Below are 27,543 nucleotides of genomic sequence, written 5' to 3'. Positions count from 1 at the left end.
TCCGTGTCAGAGCAAACACTCCCTCCAGTCCTTTTTTGTTTGGGTATAAGAAAATCTCGTTTTCCATTCACATTTTACAAGTAAAATTCGTGGACAAACTTTGACCCAAAGTACGATGGGGACTAGTAAACCAGAATGGAGGTAGTAGTTTTTTTTAATCAAAGAAGGGTTTCCCCTTCCGATTTTCATTACTGAAAACCAGCATCTAAATCTAAACCATAGTATTTGCCCTAGAACTACCAGGTTCAACATCTTGCAACATAAACCCATACAAGCTCCATCGCAAAAAAAACCATACAACCATACACCAAGGAGGTACGTAGTACTATGAATTCCATTTTCGCTCCATACCAATCATTCTAAAAACTACTTACTACTTATAACGCGCCATTGAAAATCGAAACTATTAACCCCGCTAAAAACGATATTTTAAACGTGGCTACTCGATCTGTGGCAACTGGCGAGCCACCGCGCTCCAAGTCATTCACCTGTGGTCCCGGCCATCAACTCCTACGGATCAAATTATCACGCGAGCTGACTATTCCTACAAAGGTGCTCCACCACGTACCCGGTACCCGCGAATGCAGCAATCGTGCACCTAGGGTTTTAGGGTTTATTTGTTAACGTCGCCTTTACGTAACACTCATGTGTGCGAGATAGCGAGAGGCCGTCTGCGTGCGTGCACCTCTTCTCTTCATATGTGTACTCCACCGTTTGTCTGGTGTCCAAAAAATTATAATAACTAGTAGCAATGTGCCAATGCGTTGCCACACGATCAAAGTAGATTAATACATATTCACCAATTTGATAAAAAAAGTCTAGTTTTGAAATACGTATATCACTAAAAATATGTTATGTTTCACTCAAAATATATTCCTTTGGCGGTTTTGATGAGATAAGGGAGGAATGTTGTTGGTTTCAAGATTCGAGAAGTCGTATATGTCTAATTTCTACTCTTACTAGCAAGATGCCCGTGCGTTGCACGGAACCTGAAGATCTTGTGGGAGAAAAGGATGAACGAGGGAAGGCCTTATCTGAAAATGTGGTGAAGAGTGCGGGTAACTCGCCATATTTTCCTTCCTATCCGTCAGATATAAATCGGACGACCTGCATTGCAGGATGGCAGGCCCACCATCATCACCAACTCTACTTTTTATCCCTACTCTTATAAAAAGCATTGTCGGTGATGATCGTGTGCCTGCCATCCTGCAATATAGGCCGTCCGATCTATATCTGACGGATAGGAAGGAAACTATGGCAATTTTGCAAAAAGATACCCACACCCCTCTCCACATTTGCAAATAAGGCCTTCCCTCGTTCATCCCTTTCCCCCACAAGATAAACTACTCATACAAATGCATCTTGATCTTCCGTGCAACGCATGGGCATCTTGCTAGTTGTTGCAAAAAGCCCATGTGTGTGTGAGAGAGAGGGAGAGTGGAGGAGGACGGAGTGCATGTGTGACAAAGACACAAGGAGTGTGTGTGCGATAGGTATCAGCTTAAAATGAGGCGATAGTGTGTGTGCACGATCGAGAGGGCATGTCTCAAGAAGGGAAGAAAAATCTACATAGATACACGGAGCGGGAGAGAGACATGTATGCGATGGTGGAAGCACGAGTGTGCGGGTGTATAAACCTATCTAGAGGCTAGCTAGTCGATAAATGTTTGTGAGAGAAATACGAGTCGGGGTGCGAAAGCGAGAGTTTTGTGTGTGTGAGAGAGAGACGGTAGTCGGGAAGGGGAGTGGAAGCAGGAGTTGTGTGTGTGTGTCTGTGAGAGAGAAAGAGGAGACAGTAGTCGGGGTTGTCTGATCGGTAAACAAATGAATAATGTCAATCTGGGATGGAGACGAAAAGGACACCGCAACAAATGTTGTGTCTACAGGAGAGAGAGAGTAATTTTACCGGTATGAGTCATATGTAGAGACATATAGGGTGTGTGAGAGAATCCCATAGAGAGAAAGACAAAGTGAAAGACGAGTGGAGACTGTGTGTGTGGCGGTGAAAAAGAAAGCTTAGGTACCGAGTGATACCAGAGAACAGTAGAGACATGAGAGATAATGAAAACCGTGTAATGTATAATGATAGGGAGAGTGTGACACTTCTCAAGGGAGACGTCGAGAGACCATGTTTGCGAGGATAGGAGAAACATGAAGTGAGCGTTAGGGCGAGCTAGAGAAAAGAGAGTGATAGCTACCTGAAGGAGCATGCATGCGAGAGAGATGGGCGTGAAAGGAGTGAACAAAAAAGGGATTCAAATATTTGAATTCGAGATGATGATACATGTAATCCATACTCGAACCAAAATTGATCTATCAAACATGCATACTCATATGAATTCACGCACATCTATGTTATTTAATATGTAGATATTACTGATCCATACATTTTAGTAGAACATAATTTGGTTAATTTTTTTCGAATTCAACCTTAAGATTTCGAGATCGTTGTGTTTGTAAATCATATTATACATATAAAGGAGCAGAATTCTTTGTCGTGCTTTTGAAAGTATATATAAAAAATGATGTATATAGAATGTAATTCCAATTGAAAATGGATCCCACCCGAAAAAATAGAATACAAACGGGATTCGAATTGAGTTGGCACGGTAAACGTGCACTCTGCAAAATTTGAACGAAGCGGGGAAAGTCGCAGTAACCGCCCGAAACCAAAATCTGCGAGATGGAAATCACTACTGCCTGTCCCTGCCACGTAAAGCCTATCTGCTGGATTTCTATAGGTTTCGATAGGGGTAGGTTTGTAATTTCACCCAAACGTGACGTAACCGCCTCTCACCCGGATTCATACACGGTGGGCGCCAAAACACAGTGTGTCCTCGGCCGAAATTGACTCCCTCCCCGATTCATATTCATACACGGTGGGCGCCAAAAACAAACTCTCGTCGGCAAATATTCGGTGTATGCGAGATTACCGTCCTATCCCCAACCGACTAATGTTGCTGTGATGTAGTAGAAATTTGAAACGGGGGCTAAGTATGTAAATTTCCTCGCATTTGAGACAAGCGCGCCCTGAATACATGGTTCCCCCTTCCTCTCTACCTCCCTTTTCCCCATTCGTACTCCGTGGGCGCCAAAACACCCTCTCCACCCCACCCTCCTCCGTCCGCCGCCGTCCTCCACCCCATCCACCGCCGTCCTCCTCGACCATGCCGGAGCTGATACCCCGACGCCGCCGTCCATTACAAGAGATCGACCTCTCTCATCCACGGCTTCGGACCGGGATCCTTGCATCCCGTCCTCTCGCTTCATCCCTGCCGTCGTCCACCTTGTCGGTGCCGCTCCTACGACCGTCTCGTCCACCGCGCCCCGCCGCCACCGTCTACCCTCCTAGATCTGCTTCCACGCTGCCGACAGCCATCGCTACCGCAGCACCGTCAAATTCTCAGCAGATGCGTACACGGCGCCGCACGAGAGGCGGTACTCTTTCGTATCTGCTCAACTTATTTATCGCATCAAGAAAATAGATTGCCACTGCTTTACTCTGATTTCTTGTCTAGGTTGCGAAGTTGCCTTTGTCCGGTTTGCACCTTCAGATCCGCCATGACACGCTCAACACTATACTTCCAATGCTATGGTTTTCCGCTTTTATATTCCACACTAGTTAAATCACAGTAGACTAAATTTCAAAATTGGGTCAGTCGATTTTTCAGAGCTCTCCCGAGTTCGCCGGTGTGATCGAAGGGGCTCGGGTGGTTGTGGGGCCTCGCCGAACGAAGAAAACTCGACGCTGGTGGGGGTTGGGGCAGGGGTGGGGGGTGGGGGTGGCGGTGGAACACAGGCGGTGGGGGCCGGTGGTCCGGCCGGCGGCCCGTGCGGTGTTCTGTATGGGAAGAATTAGAGACGAGGAAGAAGAAGGGTTAGGAGACGTAGGATCTTCATCCAACCGCCTGAAATGGTCGAGAGACAGCTGGGAGTTGCATTCTTAATGCGCTCTGGTTCATCATGTGTGGGCACTGCGCAACCAACATTTTATTATCCAAAATCTGCTTGCTCTTCTTTACCATGTTCCTCTTCCGTTCTTCTTTAATATGTAATCTCTCCGTTCCTAAATACAAGTATTTGTATAGATTCCACCATGGACTACATATGGAGCAAAATGAGTGAATCTACACTCTAAAATGTATCTGGATACATCAGTATGTGATCCATAGTGGATATCTCTACCAAGACTTATATTTTGGAACGGAGGGAGTATGATAGTAGTACAGTATGTTCCTTGTACTGAAGATGAGCAGGGACATTTGCAGTGTAGAGGTCTATACGGTCGGTTGTGATGGACACTTTGAGCCTCTTTGATTCGTAGGATCTTGTAAACATAGGAATAGGATTTGTAGTGGCCTGCCCACTTGAATCCTATAAGAATATCAAGGAAATGCGGGGAGCTGTGTCGCCTTTGAGAGTTACACTGATATTAACAGTACCGCACCTTCACTTGAAGAGAGCTGGTATCCGAAGCCTTTCTAGCCGTACCGGCAATACTAGCACATATATTCCAGCAAGTTCCACTTTGCTGATTTTACTATGATGCTTAAGCTTTTCCCGTTATATCTACACTATGATCTGTGTAGCTGCTTTGTGTCGCACTAGCAGCAGTCCACTCTTGAAGCTAAACACTGAAATGACTTACAAAATTGGCACCAAGGCATTGAGTGCCATTCTGGATGCAATGAAACTCATACGCTCCCCACCTGTTGATTCTTGTTCAGAATATGATCCTAATGACTATTCTAACCTCGAGGAGTCAAAGGCAGATGGCCTGTCCTGTTCACCCATCAAGGTGCCTGTTCTAATTTGGCAATGTTTTATTGATTGCGGGTATCTTGCATATGTTGTCTTGCATTTCTTCTACTCTGTTGCACCGCCGTCTGCTTAGTTTACTCATCATATATGTTGAGATGCCATGCCCATCCATTATCAATACATATTCCATCTGTCATCATACCATGTTTTTCCACTCAAATGCTGTTCTTGTGCATCAGACATCAAAAAGGAAGAGGGTGATTGCCGAACCTGAAGGAGCAACAGCAAAGTCCTTGAAAAACGTGGTGGTGCCGGAGAAATCAGACAGCCCCCCACTTATATTGGCTGTACAACCAGTGACACAAAACGTAGGACCGACTCCAGCAGACTGTACCCATACTTCACTGGCCACACCACTAGCCCCACCACACAGGACTAGCACTCCAGCCAAAGGTATACCGATTTCATTTGCCATAGCACCAGCTGTACCACAGAAAAATCCCACTCCAGCAAAAAGTACAACAAGTCCACCGGCCGAAGACCTATTCCAACTGCAGAGACGGCCAATTCCTACAGATTGGAACCCCATTCCATTTATTCCCAGTTTAAAAGACAATGCTTTCAATGTTGTTAGGGACTACGTGCATATATTCCCATCATGGGAAGATTATTGTGAAGAGAAACACCATTTTCACATCTTCCTGTCCAACTTACGTGTAAGTGCTATTATTCATGGTTATTATTTTCCTGTTTTCTGCTGATTGAACACATCAATGATTTACATTACATTGTTGTAACTAGGCGAGGGTCAATCTGGATAGTCATGACGAGCAAAGCTTGCTTGTGCTTTTCAAGGAGGCATTGCAGCAGTATCGGTGTTACCTGAGGAAATCACACTTTGATGGCAAGTCTATAAACGAATTTCCGGTGGAGTCTCCTTTGCTAAATTTACAAGACATTGAATGGAAAAACCTTGTTATGCACTGGTCTCATTCCCAGGATGAGGTATTGTCTATGAAATCACATGACAATTTGAACTTCTACTTTTCCGCATGTGCCTTACGGATCTTTTTTGCAGGAAATCTGCTCGAAGAAGAATTCTGGTTTGACAAGAACGACAGGATATAGCAAATATGCTGCCCGCTGCTTTGCTCTTGTTAGTACCTGTTGTCCTGTATCACTGTACTTGCATACATACCTAGTTCATTATGTGACAGCAGTATGCATGATAGCTTGCTTATCAATTGTTCGCTCCAAATTATCTGATCTGTATGAATGGTTACATTAGTGTAGAATATATCCAATGCCAATGTATTTTTAGCTCTGCATTGTTCTTGTAAGAAAATGCTGTCCTTTATCAGTGTACTTATAATGACAGGTAGTTGTTCATGTACCATCACTCTGCAGCTTATTTTGCCCTCCATTTTCTACACATCAGATCTATATTTACTCTTACCATAAGGTTGGTACTGAAGAAGTTTAGCTGTGCATTGCTCTTGGCTGTACCTTTTGCATGTATCGCTGCACTTACATTTATAGCTACTTGGTTATGTAGCATCACTCTTCATCTTATCTTAAATATTCTCCATTTTTTCGTATATTATCACATCTATATTTACTCTTAACAAAATGTAGAATAAAGGCAATGCTTTTGAAGAAGATTCTATGGTAAACTTCTTGAATTGCCCCCCCCCATCAGCATGGACAAGGCCTTTATAGAGCCTGTCTTCACCAATAATGTAAGTTTGTCCATCTCAAGCCTTCAAACTTTGTTGTATATATTTGGTTAGGCATGACTGCAAAAGCTGTTTATTTTTGGTGTTTGCATCAAATTGCTTGTTTAAAGTTTATTATGTAGTTCATAAACAAAAGTTTGTCCTTTCTCAATTTAAGTTTTCAGTTGTACAACCAAGTTCCTTCTTCATACCATGTAAATTAAACTATACAGAGCAAGTGATCTTCTTTTGCACTACATGTATGCTTCTGTTCTTCATCCGTAATCCAGTGGTGTGGTGAACCTACCCACTACAGCACAATGTCATATTCTGCAATGTCTTAACTATGAACAATGTCATATCATTCTACTATTATTTAAACCGTCTCTTTATTTGCCAATCTGAAATGGTATAAATTGACAGCACACTAACCATTGATACTTATGAGTGCTTGATCTATAATCCAGTGGTGTCGTGAAGCTGCCAACTCCTTCACAATGTCATTTCCTGCCATGTGTTGACCTGAACAATACCATATTGTGTTAATGCAATTTTAAACTGTGTCACTTTATTCGTCAGTAAGAAATGTGATGAATTGTCAGCACTGATACTTTTATGTGCAAAACCTGTCATCTGTCTACTTGTTTATCTTTCAGAGTGAGGAAGATATAAGTGTTGAACAAGCGCAGTCTCATCATCTTGCTCAGCTGCTTGCGCTGTAGCTCCCCAGCAGGGCTAACCTTTCTTGAACTCTATTTAAGTGCTGTCGGTTTTGTATATTATTTTGTCGACCTCGTCTAGCAGTTCGCCAAGGGTAAATAGAACTTACTTTTTACTGCCTTTTTGATCCGTCAAATCCATCCACTTCAAACAAAAGTGGTTTCTTGTCTTCCAAATCTGGGTCTGTCCTTGTCTGCATCTCATAACTAGCTAAGGATATTCACTTATGCTTCATAACTAGTTAGATTCCTCACTTGTACTTATTCATGGATTCGTACAAATCTGGAACCAACTCTCATCATATAAGTGCATGTCTTCACGCTATGAGGTCAATGTCTTCAGATTGATTTATCTTCAAAAATTTCTGAGAATGCATATGACCTCTTCCCCTTCCCTCGCACCTCTAATGCTGTCACAGGTACATGTCCGTGGGAGAATCCCTTGGTTCTCATAGTCTGCATTCATTTGTAGAGTTCTTATAGCGTCATATTCACTCACCTGAAGCCAGCTCCTGTCTGTCCAGCAAGAGGAAGCCATTCACTGTATTGAAGCCATTCAGTCTGAATATAATGGCCACAGAAAAGTCAGCTAGACAAGGCGGCAGGCAACGCCGTGGAGATACAGCTAAGGATTTACCTCCTGATCTGTTTGAACTATACAAGTCTGATCCTGAGGAAAGCTATGGACAACGCAAGACCCGAATCCAATGGATTCGAAGATATTGGGCGGAACAATGGTTCAAGTACAAATTTGTAACTGCTGAATATGCTGAAAAGAACACTATCAAGCGCCCATGGGGAGATATTCTATACAGAAATCTGCAGCCCAAGTCCAAGTCAGAGGCCATTGCTGAAGGCTTCTACCCATGCATGGTCCGTGGACCGACGCTAGAAAATGCCGACCCATCATCTATATTATGGTGTCGTGAAGACAATCTGTTCAAGCGCAACTACAAGTTTTCCAAAGATTCTGCTGTGAAGAACAAGAGAGATCTGGGAGTTAACTTCAACCCCGGACCATCTGCACCAAGAGCTGATGGCACACACGATGCCAATCCCAATGTCATCGGCCCCTTTGGAAGCTTTGACGGCCTCCTCTCCTACATCGCAGCTTAGAGGGCCACTGTAGATCAATCTGCTGATGACGCTGACTCTGAAGAAGCGCCATCACCACCAAAGCCGTAGACGCAGAAGAAAACCAAGGCTTCAAGGCCCTCTGCCACTCCAAAAGCTTCAAATGTGAAGCCATTGGCCACTGCACCTCCTGAACCCAGTGTGCAGTCTGAAGACTTGTCTCGGATCTCCAAGAAGACTGAGAAGTCCAAGAAGAAGAAGCCCATGAAGAGTACTGGGCAAGAACTGACCCCAGCTGCCGTTCTGCGGAACGAAAATGAAGAAATTGATCTGTCAAGCGACGAAGATCTTGGTGATGATGCTCTCGAACAGCTAATAAAGAGCAAGCAAGAGGCGGAGATCTTCAACGATCTGCCCCTTTTTGATGTGGATATTCTGAACAACTTCATCGACGAGTGGTTTGGTGACCAGACTATCAGTATTGATGATCTTCAGCTTCCTGTGGACATCGGCGTCACATTCCATGGAGCTATTGCCAATGAGCTGGCTCTGGCTCAGAAGATTGTTGAGCTGAAGAACAAAATTGATTATGAGAAGGCTCACTTCAAGAAGAACATGGCCAAGCTCAGCGTGGCTGATGTTCAAATCTTCAAGAAAATGATGCATGACCTCAAGGAACAGTTTCACAAGAAGCGGGAAGAAGCAAAAGGTTCAAGAGAGCGCATGAAGTACTTCGCGCAGAAATATGTTCAAGCACACAATGAGGCTGAGAAGCGCAAGGCTCTTGGACATCCTGGCATTGATCCCAAGATGGCTGCCAAACAGAAGAAGAAGCCTGCTACGGCCCAAGCTGAAGCATCAAGGAAGGAAGCACCTCGCATTGTTTTCCCTGCCAGCATGAGATGCTCGAAGCCTAAGGTCCCCACAGTAGCTTCAGAACTGAAAAAGACAAGGGCAGCTGAAGCCGAAGCCAAGAAGCGCAAGCACATGAATACTTCTGATGATGCTCCATCAAAGCAGAAATTAAAGAAGTCTTCAAAGAAAGAGCGTGTTGCGGCTTCCACGCCCCTTGTTGTTGAGCCCATTTCTGTTGCCCGTCCTACCTCCACCATTCAAGAGCGTCGCATGGTGATCCACAAGCCTGCTCCCACAGAGGCTCGTGAAGATGAAGAAGCCCCAGCTGTTGACCCCATCACAGGTGAAGACATTGGTCGTGAAGACAATGTAGATGATGATGAAGTCCTTCCTCAACTCGAGCACCAACGGTATCATCGCCTGTTCCTACGAACAGCGAACTCATCAGCATTTGTCATCCCTTGACGCCAATTGCTCAGGATGATTCGTGGGCAGATCTCCCTCAACAAGACACCCCCATTGATGATGAGACACCCAGAACTCCACCACCTCAAGCCACCACTCCGGTGCTTGACGACGACAATTACACGGTGTAGACCACTCCATCACCACAAGCGTCGCTCGCATTTCGCAGGCTTCGCAAAGACCCTAGGCCACAGGTCACCATGTCGAGCATTCCAGAAGGAGAAGTGCAAAAAAGCTCAGTAGCACGCCAAGTGTTTCCTGAAGCCACTCCCACTGCGAATGTCCCCGAGTTTGAAGCTAAAGCTGCTGAAGACATTCCGGCTGCATCAGCCGATGACAATCAAGAACCAAGACAAGAACAAGAAAGAGTTGCCACACCCCCTCTCACTCAAGAAGTCGTTCTCGAGGAGAATGTGATTGTGCTCGACCCTCTTGTCATTGAGGACACTGAGGTTGAGAACACGGAGGCTGCCACCAATAATGATACCGAAGCCAATGACGTTGTCATGGCTGAAGACAATGTGGAGCCCGAAGCCTATGATGTGCCTGAAGCTCAAGTGCAATCTGAAGCCAATGTGCATGCTGAAGCCACTGTTCCACCTCCTAGGCCTCACACCATTGTACAGGCCTATGATCACGGCCAGCTTGTCACCGTGAGATGGCACATTTTGGTTCCACCCACGGCTCCAGGACCGCAGTATGATTACCATGTGGAGCAGGTCCAGAAGCCAAAGCCCAGGCTGCCAAGGCTTCCAGGTGCTGCAACCTCCCCAGGATCGTTCAGTGTGAACAGCTTCAGAGCCAATAACACCTTCTTTGATAGCGCAAAGAATCCCTACTCGAAGCCAAAGATCTCATCTGATCGCTTCTGGAGCTATCAGCAGTGCAGCTACTACTCTTGCATCCTATACAATCAAGGGTGAATCTTTCAACACATGCGCCTTGACTGTGAAGCTATAGCTGGGCTGCCCTGTTTGGAAGAAGCTCTTGACTGCTTCAGGGAGGTTGGTCTTCTACAGTTCGTCACAGACAAAAAGCATTGGAATGAAGAGCTCCTGCTGCAGTTCTACGCCACACTTCACATTCGTGGCTACAACAGGGATCCGAAGACATGGATCCTTGAGTGGATGATAGGCGATGTGCACCATGAAGCCAAAGCTCAAGACATTATTGAGCTTACTTCCCTGCCCACTCCAGGTGAACTCTATGAGCCTGGTTGTCAGCTTCACCAAAATGAACTGCAGAGTATCTTCCAGCAGCCTGAACACAATATGAGTGAGATGCTTAGCATGATGAAGCCATTGCCTCAAGATGCTAATTATCCCAAGGAATTCTCCGTCAAGGACCTTGAGTACCTGCCCCGCACCATCTATCATATTCTGAGGCTTACTCTTTGGCCCGTCAAGGGATACTCAGCTGAAGCCAAACTTGAAGGAGCCATGAAGACTTTGGTGTTCTATATTCTCCATGGCATCAGATTCAATTCCCAGGATTTCTTCATCAGACAGCTTGCTGCATCTGGAATTGATCTGTTTGGCCTAAAGATTTATGCTCCATGGGTGATGCACCTAATCAAGCTTCACTCCTCTGTTGATTATAAGCCCTCAGCGCGCAACCATATTGTCTTTTTGCCTGAGGTTGATATGTCTGTCGACGCCATCTACCCTGAGCCTACCAAGGAGCCACTTTATCTTCATAATGCTGATCGCCAAAGCTTCACGCAACCAATTGAGGGAGTTCTTGCTGCAACTCGAGTCTATCCTCTGGCTAGAAACATGCGTGCACCTCATCGAGCTAACACTGAAGCCACTGAAAGCACCATTGCTCAAAGGCCTCGAAAGCGACGTCGTGTACTCAATAATCGAGAGCTTCTTGTGGCCTTACATCAGAAACAGGATAGACACCATGTCTGGCTAAAGCGTCAGATGCAGAGCCTCTTGGTGGATGTTAATCGCATTCGCAATCTTGCCACCAAGAACGCATTCGTAGCACATGAGGCCTATTGGCGGTCTTGGAAGAGTCTTACTTTCCTGTCCGCTGAAGAAGATCTTCGCAAAGATGGCTTCACCAAGCGCTTCAAATTTGATTCCACGCCTCCCCAGAATGTCATTTTGCGTCGGACTCCTTCCATAGAAGACTCAGAGTATTCATCTTCGGCTGCAACTATTGTTGCGAGAGTGTAAGTGCATCTAGTGCCACCCCTAGTTGGTTTTGGAGTATTGACGACAAACTTGGTTGAGGGACTAATGTGTTTGTGAGAATTGCAGGATAACACAGGTAGTAGTCCCTCATTGATTTGGTTTACCTATCGGAGATGACCCCTAAAAATGTGTGAAGACATTGAAGACAATGGTGGTCTGTGAAGATATTCACATTGAGGACTATGACATGAGAAGACATCGCATGAAGACTATGGAGCACGAAGACTTAGTTGTTTCATTGTTTCCTTTTCTTCTTTGTTGAGTCATAGGAACCACCGCACTGTTAAGTGGGGTCCAAGTGAACAAAGTCAGAGTGACTGAAGTGATGCTCAACCACATCCTATGTCTTCGAGCGAAGACAATGAGAGCAAATCTTATCCAGAGTTGGATGAGTCAGCTTTACTTGTAGCCCAGGTCAAGCTGCCGCGTGTGTTTGAAATATGGCCGTTGGACACGTGTCAGTTCCTTAGAGACCCAGGGTCATTTCGGACAAATCAGGTCGGGTTGCGTCCTGGCTATAAATAGCCCACCCCCTACACCATAAATTGGCGGCTGCTCAGAGTTAGTGCACGGCTTTTGTCGTTTGAGAGCAACCCACCTCCGACGCATTTGAGAGAGAGATCCTTGCGAGGACAAAGCCCAAACCACGCAGAGCTCAAAGAGTGTTTGGCATCATTGAAGTCTTTCTGTCCGCGTGATCTGAAGACTTGTTACACTTGAGGACTGTGAATCCTGCAGCCAGTTAGGCGTCGCGTTCTGAGCATCCAAGAGTCACTGTGGATTGCCGGAACGAAGTCTGTGAAGGTTTGGAAGTCTACCTTGAAGACTTACCAGAGTGATTGGGTGAGGACTAAGTGTCCTTAGCTCAAGGGGAATAAGGTGAAGACGCGGTCTTCTGAGTTAAATCTCAGCCTCCCTAACCAGACGTACAGTTGTCACAGCAACTGGAACTGGTCCAACAAATCAATGTCCTCTTCAAGCTACTGGTTCTATCTCTTCCTTCTCTTTACTTACAGTTTGTCTTCGTGAAGTCATTGTCTGCTTGCATTATCTGTTTGACTTCATTGTGTGACTATTTGTTCTGATTGGCTTCATACTATCTTCCATCCTGATCCATACTACCTAGCTGCTAATAGTCTTCGTGCTTTCACTTCATTGAATACTTGACTATGGCTTGCCTAGTGTAGTCTACCTTCCGCTGCATATCAATAGGATCATTTCTATTGTTTGTCTTCGAAACTCCCATGTTTTGAAGACTTTCATAAAAATTGCCTATTCACCCCCCTCTAGTTAATATCCAGCTCTTCAATTAGTATCAGAGCAAGGTACTCCCTTGTTCTATGTGATTCGGTTTAACCACCTGGAGTTTTAGCTATGTCGACTACAGGGATAATCAAAGTCTCCGCTACGGGCCCTATCTTCGATGGCACTGAATACCCCTATTGGAAGAATAAGATCTGCATGCATCTTGAGGCCATTGATGTCGACCTCTGGTATGTCGTCAAGAACGGCGTTCCCAAGACCGGTGAAGGTGTCACCCCTGCTGATGTCAAGAAGTTCGTTCAACTGGATTCTACTGCCAAGAACATCATCTGTGGTCATCTGACCAAAGGACAGTATGGCCGTGTGAGTGCTCTGGAAACATCGAGGCTAGTCTGGGACTGGCTCTCCAAGGTCAACGAAGGCGTCTCAACCCATAGAGATCAAAGGATCAGTGTCCTTCGCAACCACTTCAACCGCTTCAAGAGACACGACAATGAGAACGTCCAACTCACATTTGATCGCCTCATTGATATCACAAATGAGCTTCAGGCACTCGGCGCCACTGAGATCACCAAGCATGAAATCGTCAAGACACTTCTGAGATCACTTGACAGCTCGTTTGACACCCTAGCCCTGATGATTCAAGAACACCCTGACTTCAAGACACTCGATCCGTCTGACATACTTGAGAGGCTCAACACACATGAGTTTCAGCTATCTGAGAAACGAGATATCTATAGTCCCAACTATGGCCGAACTCGCGCTTTGAAGGCAAAGGCTATTTCCTCATTTGAAGAAGAATCTGACTGCAGTTCTGGTGATCCTGAAGACATTGGAAAGGAGCTTGCGACGCTTGTGAAGAAGTTCCAGAAATTCACTAAGAAGAAAGGCTTCACAAAGTCTTCACAATCCAGCTCAAGAAATGATGAAGCTTCTACCCGTGACCACAAGAAGAGAACATGCCACAAGTGCAAGAAACCTGGTCACTACATCTCTGAGTGTCCACTGTGGGACAATGAGAAGAAGAAGAAGAAGAAGAAGAAGAAGAAGAAGAGCAAGGAATATGATTCTGATGATAAGAAGAAGAAGAAATCCTCAAAGTCTTCTTCCAAGTCTTCATCGAAGTCTTCATCACACAAGAAGAGTTCATCTGGCAAGGCTCGTGCTTTTGTTGGCAAGGAGATGGATTCAGAGGAGTCTGCTTCTGAGGAGGCGGAGGTGGAGTCTGAGGAGGAGTCCGACTCTGGCATTGCAAGTCTGGCTCTAGCTACAACCTACGTTGCCAAGTCCATCTTCAACACTGAAGACAATGGCTCCATCACCAACGCTGATGCTAATGACAAGGACGACTCTGCTCCCACCTACTGCTTCATGGCACGTGGTGCCAAGGTAAAATCACGCGATGCTTACTTTCAAACATCAAGTGAAGATGACTCTGATTGTGAATCCAAACCTAGCTACAAAAAACTTGCTAAAATTGAAACTGAACAACAGAAAGCTATGGAACATATTCAAAAACTGTTAGACAAAAGCGATGACCTGTTGGACGCGGAAATGACCCGATCTCAGTCCTTAATTGAAGACGTCAAAAATCTTCATGTTAAGTACGAGGAACTTGAAAGTCATCATGAAAAGCTCTCAACAACTCATGAAAAGCTTTCCTATGATTATCTTCAAAGGAAGCAAGAACTTGAGAAATTGAGAACGATTCATGAAGATCTTCAAAGGGAGAACGAGTCACTTCGCGCTCAACAGATCAGTCCCGCTCAGGAAGGATTTGAACCACCAGTTCTAAAATGCATTGAGCGTGATAACGCTACCTCTGTTGCTGAATGTTCTACTGCTGCTACTGTTGCAATATCTTCAACTGCTGATGTGGTAACTAACCCCTCTGCTGAGGATACCACTACTATTGCTGATGAAAATGCTAGGTTGAAGACTTTGCTTGAGACAGGGATGTAGAAAAGCCTCAAAGGGCATCAGACATTATGTGATGTCCTCAAAAAGCAGATTCTGAACCGAAACCCTAGGAAAGAGGGTGTTGGGTTCGAGAGAAAAATGAATGTTGATGGCTCTTACTAGAAGCCTGAGTAGTACCCCAAAACCACATGGGTTGCTGCAAAGGAACCTTCAGTGGATCCATCCACCTTGTCTGGCTTCACATGTGGTAACCCTGTCATCATTGATGAATCCTTTGATGCAAACTATAAACTGTTTAAGAATCAGAATGGTGAAGTGTTTGCCAGGTATATTGGTACTAACTGCAGGAATGGGCCACCTATGAAGAAGATATGGGTACCCAAAAGTTGTCTTGAGAATCTTCTTGTGAATGTCGTCATGACACCACCTGGGAAGAAGACAAACCCCAGACCAAAAGCTTCATATGGTCCAAAGGCTTCATACAGACAGAGGACTCACCCGAGTCACCCTAACGCCAATGTTTTGCAGGGAAATCATACTCAGACCCATGAATATGAGCGTGTTTGCTCGAACCGCTATGTTCATAGAACAAAGAACTTTTCTGCTTATTCTTATGAGTATTATTCTCCTCCTGCAAGGCTATTTGCCAGGGCTCCAACGCCAAAGTTCTCAGATGCTGCACTTAGACTCATTTCTTCGAAGCCACCCTTGAAAATGTGGTGGTTAAGAATGTTGGGGAATGTAGTAATTTCAAAAAAAATCCTACGCACACGCAAGATCATGGTGAAGCATAGCAACGAGAGGGGAGAGTGTGTCTACGTACCCTCGTAGACGGAAAGCGGAAGCGTTAGAACAACGCGGTTGATGTAGTCGTACGTCTTCACGATCCGACCGATGCAAGTACCGAATGTACGGCACCTTCGAGTTCAACACACGTTCAGCTCGATGATGTCCCATGAACTCCGACCCAGCTGAGCTTCGAGGGAGAGTTCCGTCAGCACGACGGCGTGATGACAGTGATGATGATGCTACTGACGCAGGGCTTCACCTAAGCACCGCTATGATATGACCGAGGTGGATTATGGTGGAGGGGGGCACTGCACACGGCTAAAAGATCAATGATCAATTGTATCTCTATGGGGTGCCCCTTGCCTCAGTATATAAAGGAGGAGAGGAGGGTAGGCCGGCCGGCCCTAGAGGCGCGCCCAAGCATGGAGTCCTACTAGGACTCCAAGTCCTAGTAGGAGTCCACCAAGAGGAAGGGAGGGAGAAGGAAGGAGAGGGAGGAAAGGAGGAAAGGGGGGGCGGCCCCCTAGTCCAATTCGGTTTGGGCTAGGGGGGGGGGGTGCACCCTGCCTTGTCCTCCCTCCTCTCTTCCACCACTTGGCCCATGAGGCCCAATACTTCTTCCCCCGTATTCTCGTAACTCCCCGGTACTCCAAAAAATACCCGAATCATTCGGAACCTTTCCGATGTCCGAATATAGTCGTCCAATATATCGATCTTTACGTCTCGACCATTTTGAGACTCCTCGTCATGTCCCTGATCTCATCCGGGACTCCGAACTAGCTTCGGTACATCAAAACACAAAATATCATAATACCGATCGTCACCGAACGTTAAGCGTGCAGACCCTACGGGTTCGAGAACTATGTAGACATGACCGAGACACGTCTCCGGTCAATAACCAATAGCGGAACCTGGATGCTCATATTGGCTTCCACATATTCTACGAAGATCTTTATCGGTCACGGTATGTTACTTGCCCGAGATTCGATCGTCGGTATCTCAATACCTAGTTCAATCTCGTTACCGGCAAGTCTCTTTACTCGTTTCGTAATGCATCATCCCGCAACTAACTCATTAGTGGCATTGCTTGCAAGGCTTATAGTGATGTGCATTACCGAGAGGGCCCAGAGATACCTCTCCGACAATCGGAGTGACAAATCCTAATCTCGATCTATGCCAACTCAACAAGTACCATCGGAGACACCTGTAGAGCACCTTTATAATCACCCAGTGACGTTGTGACGTTTGGTAGCACACACAGTGTTCCTCCATTATTCGGGAGTTGCATAATCTCATAGTCATAGGAACATGCATAAGTCATGAAGAAAGCAATAGCAACAAACTAAACGATCAAGTGCTAAGCTAACAAAATGGGTCAAGTCAATCACATCATTCTCTAATGATGTGATCCCGTTAATCAAATGACAACTCATGTCTATGGCTAGGAAACTTAACCATCTTTGATTCAACGAGCTAGTCAAGTAGAGGCATACTAGTGACACTCTGTTTTGTCTATGTATTCACACATGTATCAAGTTTCCGGTTTAATACAATTCTAGCATGAATAATAAACATTTATCATGAAATAAGGAAATAAATAATAACTTTATTATTGCCTCTAGGGCATATTTCCTTCAAAGAAAACTTAATTCTCTTTTGCAGGGAAAGGTCTCCAGCCAGAAATCAAAGGCGTCCGATGCTATTGCTGGGGACCTAAAACATCTTGTAGGCTGCAAGATAAAATGCCCAAATGGTCTTACTATGTATTTTGTTCCTGAATCGCTTGCCAGTCATCCTATCAGTCCTAACCTGGATCTAAGTTTTGATAATCCGCTTGTTCGTTAAATGTTTATGCTTCACAATACCCTTGGTGAAGCCTATCCCCCTAACTGCACTGTAGGGTATGACACCAAAGTCTTCAGAATGGATTATGGACAGTGGATGCACTAACCACGTGACTGACGATCGAAGTCTTCTGATGGATTCAACACCACGTCCATCAGACAAAAGTCACATCACATTTGCTGATACTGGTAAAAGCAAGGTATTGGGTCTAGGTAGAGTTGCAATCTCAAAGGATCAGCACATGGATAAAGTGATGCTTGTTGAATCCCTTGGTTTCAACTTAATGTCTGTCTCAATGCTTTGTGACTTAAACATGATTGTGATATTTGGAAAATATCGTTGCCTTGTTCTAATGGAATCTGACAAGTATCTAGTCTTTGAAGGATATCGGAAAGATGATCTGTATATGGTAGATTTCTCAGCAGGACCACAGTTGGCCGTATGTCTTCTAGCAAAAGCTTCAGAGTGCTGGCTCTGGCATCGGAGGCTAGGGCATGCGGGCATGAGGAACTTGTACACACTCGCAAAGAAGAAACACGTCATGGGCATCGAGGGCGTCAAGTTCAAGAAGGATCATCTGTGTGGTGCCTGCGAAGCTGGAAAGATGACTAGGGCCAAGCATCCCTCGAAGACAATCATGACTACATCTCAACCCTTCGAGCTGCTTCACATGGATCTCTTTGGCCCTACTCACTACTCTACTCTCACTACCACTGCTTGCCTCTATGGCTTCGTCATTGTTGACGATTACTCAAGATATACATGGGTGCATATAATCCTTTACAAAAATGAAGTGCAGGATGTCTTCAGACGCTTTGCCAATCGTGCCATGACGAACTATGGCGTCAAGATCAAGCATATCAGAAGTGACAATGGCACATAATTCAAGAACACCGGCCTCGACACTTATCTTGATACATTGGGCATCACTCATGAGTTCTCAGCTCCATACACACCTCAGCAGAATGGCATCGTGGAGCGCAAGAACAGAACTCTTATCGAGATGGCTCGAACGATGCTTGATGAGTACAAGACTCCAAGGAAGTTCTGGCCTGAAACCATTCATACTGCATGCCACATCATCAACCGTGTTTATCTTCACAAGCTTCTAAAGAAAACTTCCTATGAGCTTCTGACTGGTAAGAAACCGAACGGCAGTTACTTCAGAGTATTTGGTGCTAGGTGCTGGATCAAGGATCCACATCACACTTCAAAATTTGCACCGAAAGCACATGAAGGTTTTATGCTTGGTTACGGAAAGGATTCGCACTCCTACAGAGTCTTCAACCTCTTTCACTACAAAGTGGTTGAAACTATGGATGTGCGGTTCGATGAGACTAACGGCTCGCAAAGAGAGCACCTAACAAATGTGCTAGATGAAGTACCTCCTAGTGAATCAATCAAGCTATTGGGAACTGGAGAAATCATACCTTCAGAGGCACAGGCTAAAGAGGAAATTATCATCACTCCTTCGGATCATCCTAAAGACAATGTTCAGCCTGAAGCCAATGCTCAAAATGAAGATAATGGTCAGCAAGATCAAAATCTTCGTCCAGCTCATCCGCGTGTTGCAAATGAAGTACAGATTGAGAAGATGATTGACAGCATCAATGCACCCGGTCCACTCACTCGTTCAAGAGCAACACAGCTAGCAAATTTCTGTGGGCACTTTGCATTTGTCTCAATCTTTGAACCCAAGAAAGTTGTTGAAGCTTTTATGGAACCTGAATGGATTCAAGCTATGCAAGAAGAGCTTCAACAGTTCGAGCTGAACAATGTGTGGGAATTGGTCAAGCGTCCTGATCCTCGCAAGCACAACATAATAGGCACCAAATGGATCTATCGCAACAAGCAAGATGAGCATGGTCAAGTCGTCACAAACAAGGCTCGTCTTGTTGCTCAAGGTTATACTCAAGTAGAAGGAATTGACTTCGATGAAACGTTTGCTCCTGTGGCTAGGCTTGAACCCATTTGCATACTGCTAGCCTATGCCAACCATCACAACCTCCTTCTGTATCAAATGGATGTGAAGTGTGCCTTTTTCAATGGCAAGATTGAAGAAGAAGTATATGTTGCACAACCTCCTGGCTTTGAAGATCCAAAACATCCTGATATGGTATACAAGCTAAACAAGCCTCTGTATGGCCTCAAACAAGCCCCTCGTGCTTGGTATGACACACTCAAAAACTTCTTGAAGAGCAAAGGCTTCAAACCTGGTTCTCTAGATCCTACACTCTTCACGAAGACATATGATGGAGAACTATTTGTGTGCCAAATCTATGTGGATGACATTATCTTCGGCTGCACTGACAAGAGATACAGTGATGAGTTTGGTCACATGATGCAAGAGCAATATCAGATGTCCATGATGGGTGAGCTGAAGTTCTTCCTTGTTCTTCAAATCCATCAGCAACGCAATGGCATCTTCATATCTCAAGAAAAATACCTCAAAGATTGCTTGAAGAAGTTTGGAATGCAAGACTGCAAAGGATACACAACGCCAATGCCAACCAAAAGTCATCTGAGTCCCGACGCCAATGGTAAAGAGTTTGATCAAAAGGTATACCGCTCCATGATTGGTTCTTTACTTTATTTATGTGCATCTAGGCCAGATATAATGCTTAGTGTTTGCATGTGTGCCCGATTCCAAGCGGCACCAAAGGAATAGCATCACTTAGCTGTGAAGCGAATTCTTCGATATTTGGCTTACACCCCAACACTAGGATTATGGTATCCAAAGGGCTCAGAGTTTGATCTAGTTGGATTCTCAGATGCTGATTATGCTCGTGAAAAAGTTGATCGCAAGTCCACATGAGGCACATGTCACTTTCTGGGACGATCACTTGTCTGTTGGTCTTCAAAGAAGCAGAACTGTGTATCTCTCTCCACTGCTGAATCTGAATACATTGCTGCTGGATCTTGTTGTGCTCAGCTTCTATGGATGAAGCAAACTCTCAAGGACTACAGTGTCCATCTGAAGCATGTGCCACTCTACCGCGACAATGAAAGCTCCATCAAGATTGCCAACAACCCAGTTCAGCACTCGAAGACAAAGCACATTGAAATTCGTCATCTCTTTCTCAAAGATCATGTCATGAAGGAAGATATTGATATCATTCACGTCAACACTGAAGAGCAATTAGCAGATATCTTCACAAAGCCCTTGGATGAGAAAAGGTTTTGCAAGTTGCGGTGTGAGCTAAATATCTTGGAATCCTCAAATGTCCTGTGATAGGACACACATCCTAACACTTATGTATATTGATGACTTAGATGTGCAATACACAAAGTAACATATATCTTCAATGAATGAGACTTACACTCTGAGTGTGAATACATTAATGCGGAATTTGACTTCGGAGCGCCACGATAATTGTGCATCGTGTCTGGGTCTAATACTTCCTATACGGTGGGTAACGCCACCACCAAACTTTTGTTTGAAGTGTTTCTTTTGGCGTTACATTTGCAAAGTCTTCGCATTTGATTTATCTTCGACATTGATTTGACTTCATGGTTATCCTCTCAATATTGTTTTGGTCTTATTCTAAAATATACGTATTGTGTTCTGTCCTCTACAACATTCACTTATAGCTATGTCTTCTTGCTTGAATCTTTTGATCTAAGTGAATGTGATCGGACCCTAACCTCTTGTATGCTTCCATCCCAAATTCTATCTATCCAAGCCATATGCATTCTATTGAAACTGTCGAATGTCTTCTCTGCGTCCTTGTTAGCAGAAGATATAGAGACAAGAATTGAATCTATTTTAAATGCTACACCCTTATTGCCTGAAACCCGGAGAAGCCAGAACGACCACCCCGACAGTCCAGGCGTGCGTGGGAACATGGAACAACTTCCAATGTGTTGCATGTTCGCCACGTGTCCCTCTGATGTGAACCACAAGGGGCACCTGCGTAATTGCGTTGTGCTGTCCCTTTCCCTATAAATACACATATCATCGCAATCAAAATCTTTCTCCTACCTCGCCACCTCGCACAAACCCTAGTGCCACCGCTAGCTCTCGACGACGCCGGTGACGAAGCGCTTAGCTGCCATGACCTCATCGACGCCGTCCTCACGCCGGTCGCGGACGTCATCTTCTTTGCCGCTGCCGTAGGTATTTTCCGTCGCCAAGTTAGGGCACGGGAGATTGAACTGCTCGGCCTCCTACTCCGCTCCGTCTAGCAGTTCTTCGTGTGGTAATTAAAACTCACCCTTTACTGCCTTTTTGATCTGATAGATTCATCCTTCTCCACCAAAAGCGGTTTCGATGCCTATCAAATGAATCTATCATGTTCGACATCTCATATCATGCCTAGTATATTCACTTATGCTCCAAAACAAGTTAGATTCCTCACTTGTACCTATTCCTGGATTCGTACAAATCTGGAACCAACTCTCACCAAATAAGTGAATGTCTTCGCGCTATGAGGTCAATGTCTTCAAACTGATTTATCTTCAAAATCTTCTGAGAATGCATATGACCTCTTCCCATTCCCTCGCATCTCTAATGCTGTCACAGGTACATGTCCGTGGGAGAATCCCTTGGTTCTCATAGTCTGCATTCATTTGCAGAATTCTTACAATGTCACATTAATTCTCCCAAAGCCAGTTCTTGTCTGACCAGCAGACGGAAGCCTTTGACAGCTTTGAAGCCATTCAGTTTGAACTAAATGGCCATTGAAAAGTCAGCAAGAAAGGGCGGCAGGCAGCGCCGCGGGGGCACTTCAATGGATCTGCCTGAAGATCTCTATGAGCTATACAAAACTGATCCTCAAGAGAGTTATGGCCAATGCAAAACACGAATCCAATGGATTCGAAGATATTGGGCCGAGCAATGGTTCATGTATAGATTTGTCACCAAGCAATATGCTGAAAAGAATGCCATCAAGCGTCCTTGGGGGGTATTCTCTATAGAAATCTTCAACCCAGGACCAAATCTGAAGCCATTGCTCAGGGTTTCTACCCTTGCATGGTCCGTGGACCACAGCCTACAGATGCCGACCCATCGTCTCTGTTATGGTGTCATGAAGACAATTTATTCAAGCGCAACTACAAGTTTGCCAAGGATTCTGCAGTAAAGAACAAGAAGAGTCTTGTGACACCCAAAATTTTATTTGGCCTTTTCAAAAAATTTATTTGACTTGAGGGAGGTGTTTTAAAAAAAATTTGTCTTCAAAAGAACCCTCCCTTTCAAAATATTTTTTTATGGCAAGGGTTTTATTTGGATTCACCCAAGACTTGGTTTTGGTCTTGGAGGTTCTTCCTTTTTTATTTGGACTCAAACCAAAATGCTTTTCACTTGGGAAAAATGCCTTTTGAAAATTCCTTTGAAAATGCCCTATGGCTTTTGGAATGATTCTTTGCCCCTTTCAACAAATCTCTCTTGCCATGACCTTAGTGCAAATCCACTCTCATAAACCTTTACTCATCTTTGGATCATGATTTACTTCAAATCCAGCAAGTTGGACCTCTCCATAAAAATTTTCCCCTTTATTTCTTATCAAAACGATTTCTGCCTTCTATTCTAGCTCTTGGAGATTTACAAAGGAGCTACCATTTCTGTTTTGATTTTTTCCCCCAAACCAATTTCCCTTCCTAGTCCTTTGAACCCTCAACCAAGATCCATGAAGATCCACTGGTCTTCAGTTCAAATTTTTCAAACTATACTTGCTGCAAGTTTGGACCAGATTTGCCAAATTTGATGAAATTCATTCAAATCCCACTCCAAAACTTATGAGAAAAATCAGGCAGCCTCTGGGTGCATCGAGAGGTCACCTCACCAAGTCCCAGCCCCAGGAAAATTTTTCTTCATACCAAATCATTTCGTCGAACACCTACTGGACACTGTTTCTATAAGGTTCAGTCAAATTCAGTTAACAGTGTCTGAATCACTGTCGTTTTCTTCAGTATCTGTTGTCGATCTCGCCAGTGCCCGGCGTCGCCGTGTTTCCTGTCCCCTCCCCCTTGTCCTCTGCACCGCACGAGCGCCTGGATGCTTGCGGGCGTCGGCGACGAGCTGGAGGAGGTGCGCCGCCCCGTGACCGACGCCAGCGGCGGCTTTGCGGCCGCCAGAGAGAGGCGCAGCGCAGACGGCGCCACCCAGCGCCGCCCAAGCCACTGGAGATCGGCGCGTGGTCTTCCACTCCCAGTGCGCGCTGCCACCCTCGTCGTGAACCGCTGGGAGCGGAGCGCGCTCTCTGCCGCCGTCGTGCCCGTGCGACCACCCCACCGTGGACCGGCGCCATTACGCCAAGACCGACCAGGATTAGCGGGGGAACGGCATCAGTACACCTCACTGATGCTGCCTGGCCACCTAAACTCCTTGCCAAGCCGCTGCCTCGCCGTAATTGCTCGCCGGAGCAACCCCGTTCTCGGCCACCCCCTCGAGCCGCCTATAAATAGAGGCCCCGAGCTCCAGCTAGTACCCACACCACCTCTGCACTCCACCAAGACCCTGCCTAGCCACTGGAAGAGCCCCGAGGGAGTCTCCTTCCTCGACTCCGGCCGCCGCGACCCGCCACGGGATCCAGCTCGATTCGCTCCCGTGCGTGCACCTCTGCCTCCCATCTCTTGCCAGTAGCTCTCTAGTACATCCCTCCTTCTGACCCGCGCTTCAATTCGAAGTTTGCAGCACACCACCGGAGTTCCCCACCATCGCCCGAGCCGCCGTCCGCCGGAGAAAGTGTCGCCGTCGATGTGGTGCTCCCCGATGCTCGAGTCCACCACCCACCGACGTGGAAGGGCACGCTGATACTCTTGGTACACTCCGATCTCCCTGACTCGCCGTGGTTCGACGCCGGCGACCTCCGCAGCCTTCGGGCGCCGGCGAGGGTTTTCAAACCTGACATGTGGACCCCCACACGTCAGCCTCTCTTCTTTCACCCCCAAAGCGTTTTCTGTTGGCGCCTTCGGGCAGAGTACGTTTTCTCTGTGGGCTGGCGCGTTTCTATTCGAACCGTTTTCTGTTTTCTCAGTTTAGCCCCTGGAACTTTTCTGTTTCATTACAGATGAGTCCCTGGATAGAAACCCTTATAACTTTTTATTAAAAAGCGATTTTTGAGTGATTCTTTTTCTGGCAGTCTTATAATTTTGTCTAGTTTTTTATGGGATTTATTTGGAAAAATTTTGGAACAATTTTTATGCACGCGTTGGTTTTCACGTTAGTATGCTTCTTCGCTATACCGTAGGTTCCGGAAGAGGTGACGGAGCCGCGAACTTCGCTGAGCTAGACTCCGACTTCTCCGAACCAGGCAAGCATGTTTGAACCTTTGATATGATAGGTGTTTTGCATGTTTGCGTGAATGGTTGTGCGTGGCATATGAGTATCGGTGAGTATCTCGTTGCTTGTGAGGCAACTACCCGTGTGTTCCAAAGTTACTGTGATCTCTGATGAGAGATGGCCTAGTCATGTGGTGACATGAAGGGCAGTAAGGTGGTACTGTTGTAGCATGCCAGCCTTGCGTCATCTGATAAATTCCGACGTTAACGTGGACGGAGTCACGTTATCGTTCTTCCCCCTTCCGTGCTACCACTTGTTTTCTGCCAGAATGCGGTTTAGTAAGTTGGTAACCTCTTTCTGTGTACACACCAAACAGAGGGGCCGGGATGATGGTTCCATGGCCCTGGATTAAAGCCAGTCATCCGGTCAGGGGGCATGGGTGTTTCCGGTTGGGACCGAGAGGGGGGCACCCCTTAGAGCGCGCGTATAGAAATTTGATCCCATGCTACGCGAGGTTGTAGCCTCCCTGTCTCAAGGTTTTTCTTGAACGTTGCCGAGGGTGATCCCTGGCTTCGGAATGTTGAATGGGTGTGTACTGGTTAGATGTGTTTCTTCCAAAACACCGTAAACGGAACTAGTCCCCGTGACTACTGAAATCCGTTGGTTGTGGTTAAAGTACAAACTCTGCAGAGTCAAATCCTTCCGAGTCATCGTATCCAAGGTCAAGTATCGTGATCAGCGTATCCATGTCTATGTCATAACCTCGTGGTATATTCTTCTTTCCGGTAAGTGAGCTTGAGTAGTAAACTTGGCTGAACGTTATTCCTGTGGATGGACTAACCCTGTTGTTTATCTCATGCCTGTTTATTCTCTCGATATGATTTAAAATTCATGAACTACTAAGTTATGAAGATAAGCCCTTTATGTGATGTCGCTCAGACGTCCGACTGTGGCATGTTTGTCTTTTACTTTCAATGTAAGCCCTTTATGTGATGTCGCTCAAACGTCCGACTGTGGCATGTTTGTCTTTTACTTTCAATGTAAGCCCTTTATGTGATGTCGCTCAGACGTCCGACTGTGGCACACACTGTCTTTTAATTTCTATTATAAGCCCTTTATGTGGTGTCGCCCCGACGCCCGACTGCGGCATTATTATTCTTGCAGTTTCCTCTCGAGGAGTCATTCAGACCCTCGTTTGGCACCCAGTATTTATTTTGGGATTTCGGGAGGACTACCGCCCGACTTCTTTGTTATTTTCACATGCATTATTGTCTCTATGTCTGAACGCACTTGTTAATCTGTTCATATGCTTCATGTTCACATTTGTTATATCTTATGTCCGAACTATCTTGCGAGTACTTTCATAGTACTCACCTGGCTTGTTGATTTGGCCAGATGTTGACGAAGGCGACCTCTTGGATGAAGAGTTTGATAGTGAGTCCGACGCCTAGAGGAATCCCAGTCAGTCCTGTGCGATCCTGGATATTGGTCACGTGTAGTACATACGCTTCCGCCACCCTCAATAAACCTCCTCGAGCTTCACCCCAACGCTCGAAGAGCTGTAGTTTGCAGGAGTCATATCACCCGCTCCGCTGTGATATTTCCACCACCGTTCTTATCGTGAGTTAGTAGTTATGCCACCCTATCCGCCGTCATGTTTTATCGGCGTGCATGTAATAAATTGTTGAGCAGTCCCCGCTCAACCTTGTATTATATTCAGTACTCCTGGTATTTTTCTTCTGTGACCAAGATATTGTCTATCAGTGAGAAGGAATTCTTCTTTACTGGTCCGTAAAAGGGATTGGTCTCTCAATAAGTCTTCTATTGAAAAACCGGTCGTGACAAGCTTGGTATCAGAGCCAGGCTGACTGTAGGAAGCCACTAGGTGCGATCGCTAATCGGTTATTAGCGTCTTTTGTGCTTTTTCAGCATTTTGCAAATGTAGCTAATTTTTCTGTTGGTCATCATAAATTTATGACATGACTACTCAGAATTTTTGCCTACTTTTGTAGATGGCTGGCAGCAACTGCGAGACTCGAGTGTTCACTAACGTGCCCGAGGGGTTTGTCAAACTCCTCGTCTCCATCACCAAGCTCACGATCGGGCCAGCGACTCGTCCGGAGTTCACGCTTTACCAGCACAAACTCAGCGACGACGTGTCTATGCACCAAGCTGTGGTGCAATTCAAGGGAGGGCGTTCTGCATCTCGCCACTTTCGTTTTGCGGGAAGGGCCATGCCTACGGAGAGGCATGCCATGCAGATGGCTGCCCGTGAGGCGATAGCTCGCCTTCGGGATATCCTTCCTATGATGAAGACTCGTCGCTACCGCTACCTCCCATGCCATGTGCCATACACTTGTCACTATGCATTCGCCTGCCATCGGGGAGAGCGAGATGAAGCCATCGAGATGGTTGTGGAGTATCTCAAGGCTCTGGAGGAGTCTTTCGACAACCTCGTGGACGATCTTGTGGCTGCCCGCATGGACTTAGTCCGGGGCGGTCCTGCCAGCAGGAAGGAGCTTCTCCTCACAGCACCGCCTCTGACATTCGTCTCGTGTTCAGCCTCTTATGCACCGGCCGTTTTGGCCACTGCTTGCCGTCTGCCTACCACTGAGGAGTTCGACAGAGTCATCGCTCCTACTCCAGTCAGAGCTGCACCGCCTGCCGCACCCGCACTGCCGCCTGTCGCCCCCGCACCATCACCGCAGCGCAGT

At 45.9% G+C, this 27,543-nt stretch overlaps 1 protein-coding gene across 1 annotated transcript in view; it reads left to right on the top strand.

Annotated features, from left to right (window-relative positions):
* The first annotated feature begins 10,524 nt into the window (after positions 1-10,524).
* The window catches only part of LOC109731946 (protein NRT1/ PTR FAMILY 8.3-like), a 54,301-nt gene continuing 37,282 nt past the window's right edge, over positions 10,525-27,543 (top strand). The window contains exons 1-2 of the mRNA XM_020291124.2: positions 10,525-10,593; positions 10,834-11,148. Of these exons, the coding sequence (XP_020146713.1) occupies positions 10,525-10,593; positions 10,834-11,148 (384 nt within the window). The remainder of the gene's footprint in view (positions 10,594-10,833; positions 11,149-27,543) is intronic.

Source organism: Aegilops tauschii, chromosome 6, assembly GCF_002575655.3.
Source record: "Aegilops tauschii subsp. strangulata cultivar AL8/78 chromosome 6, Aet v6.0, whole genome shotgun sequence".
Lineage (NCBI taxonomy): Eukaryota > Viridiplantae > Streptophyta > Magnoliopsida > Poales > Poaceae > Aegilops > Aegilops tauschii.
The sequence above is the reverse complement of the archived record's forward strand: the minus strand, read 5'-3'. Positions and strand labels throughout refer to the sequence as shown.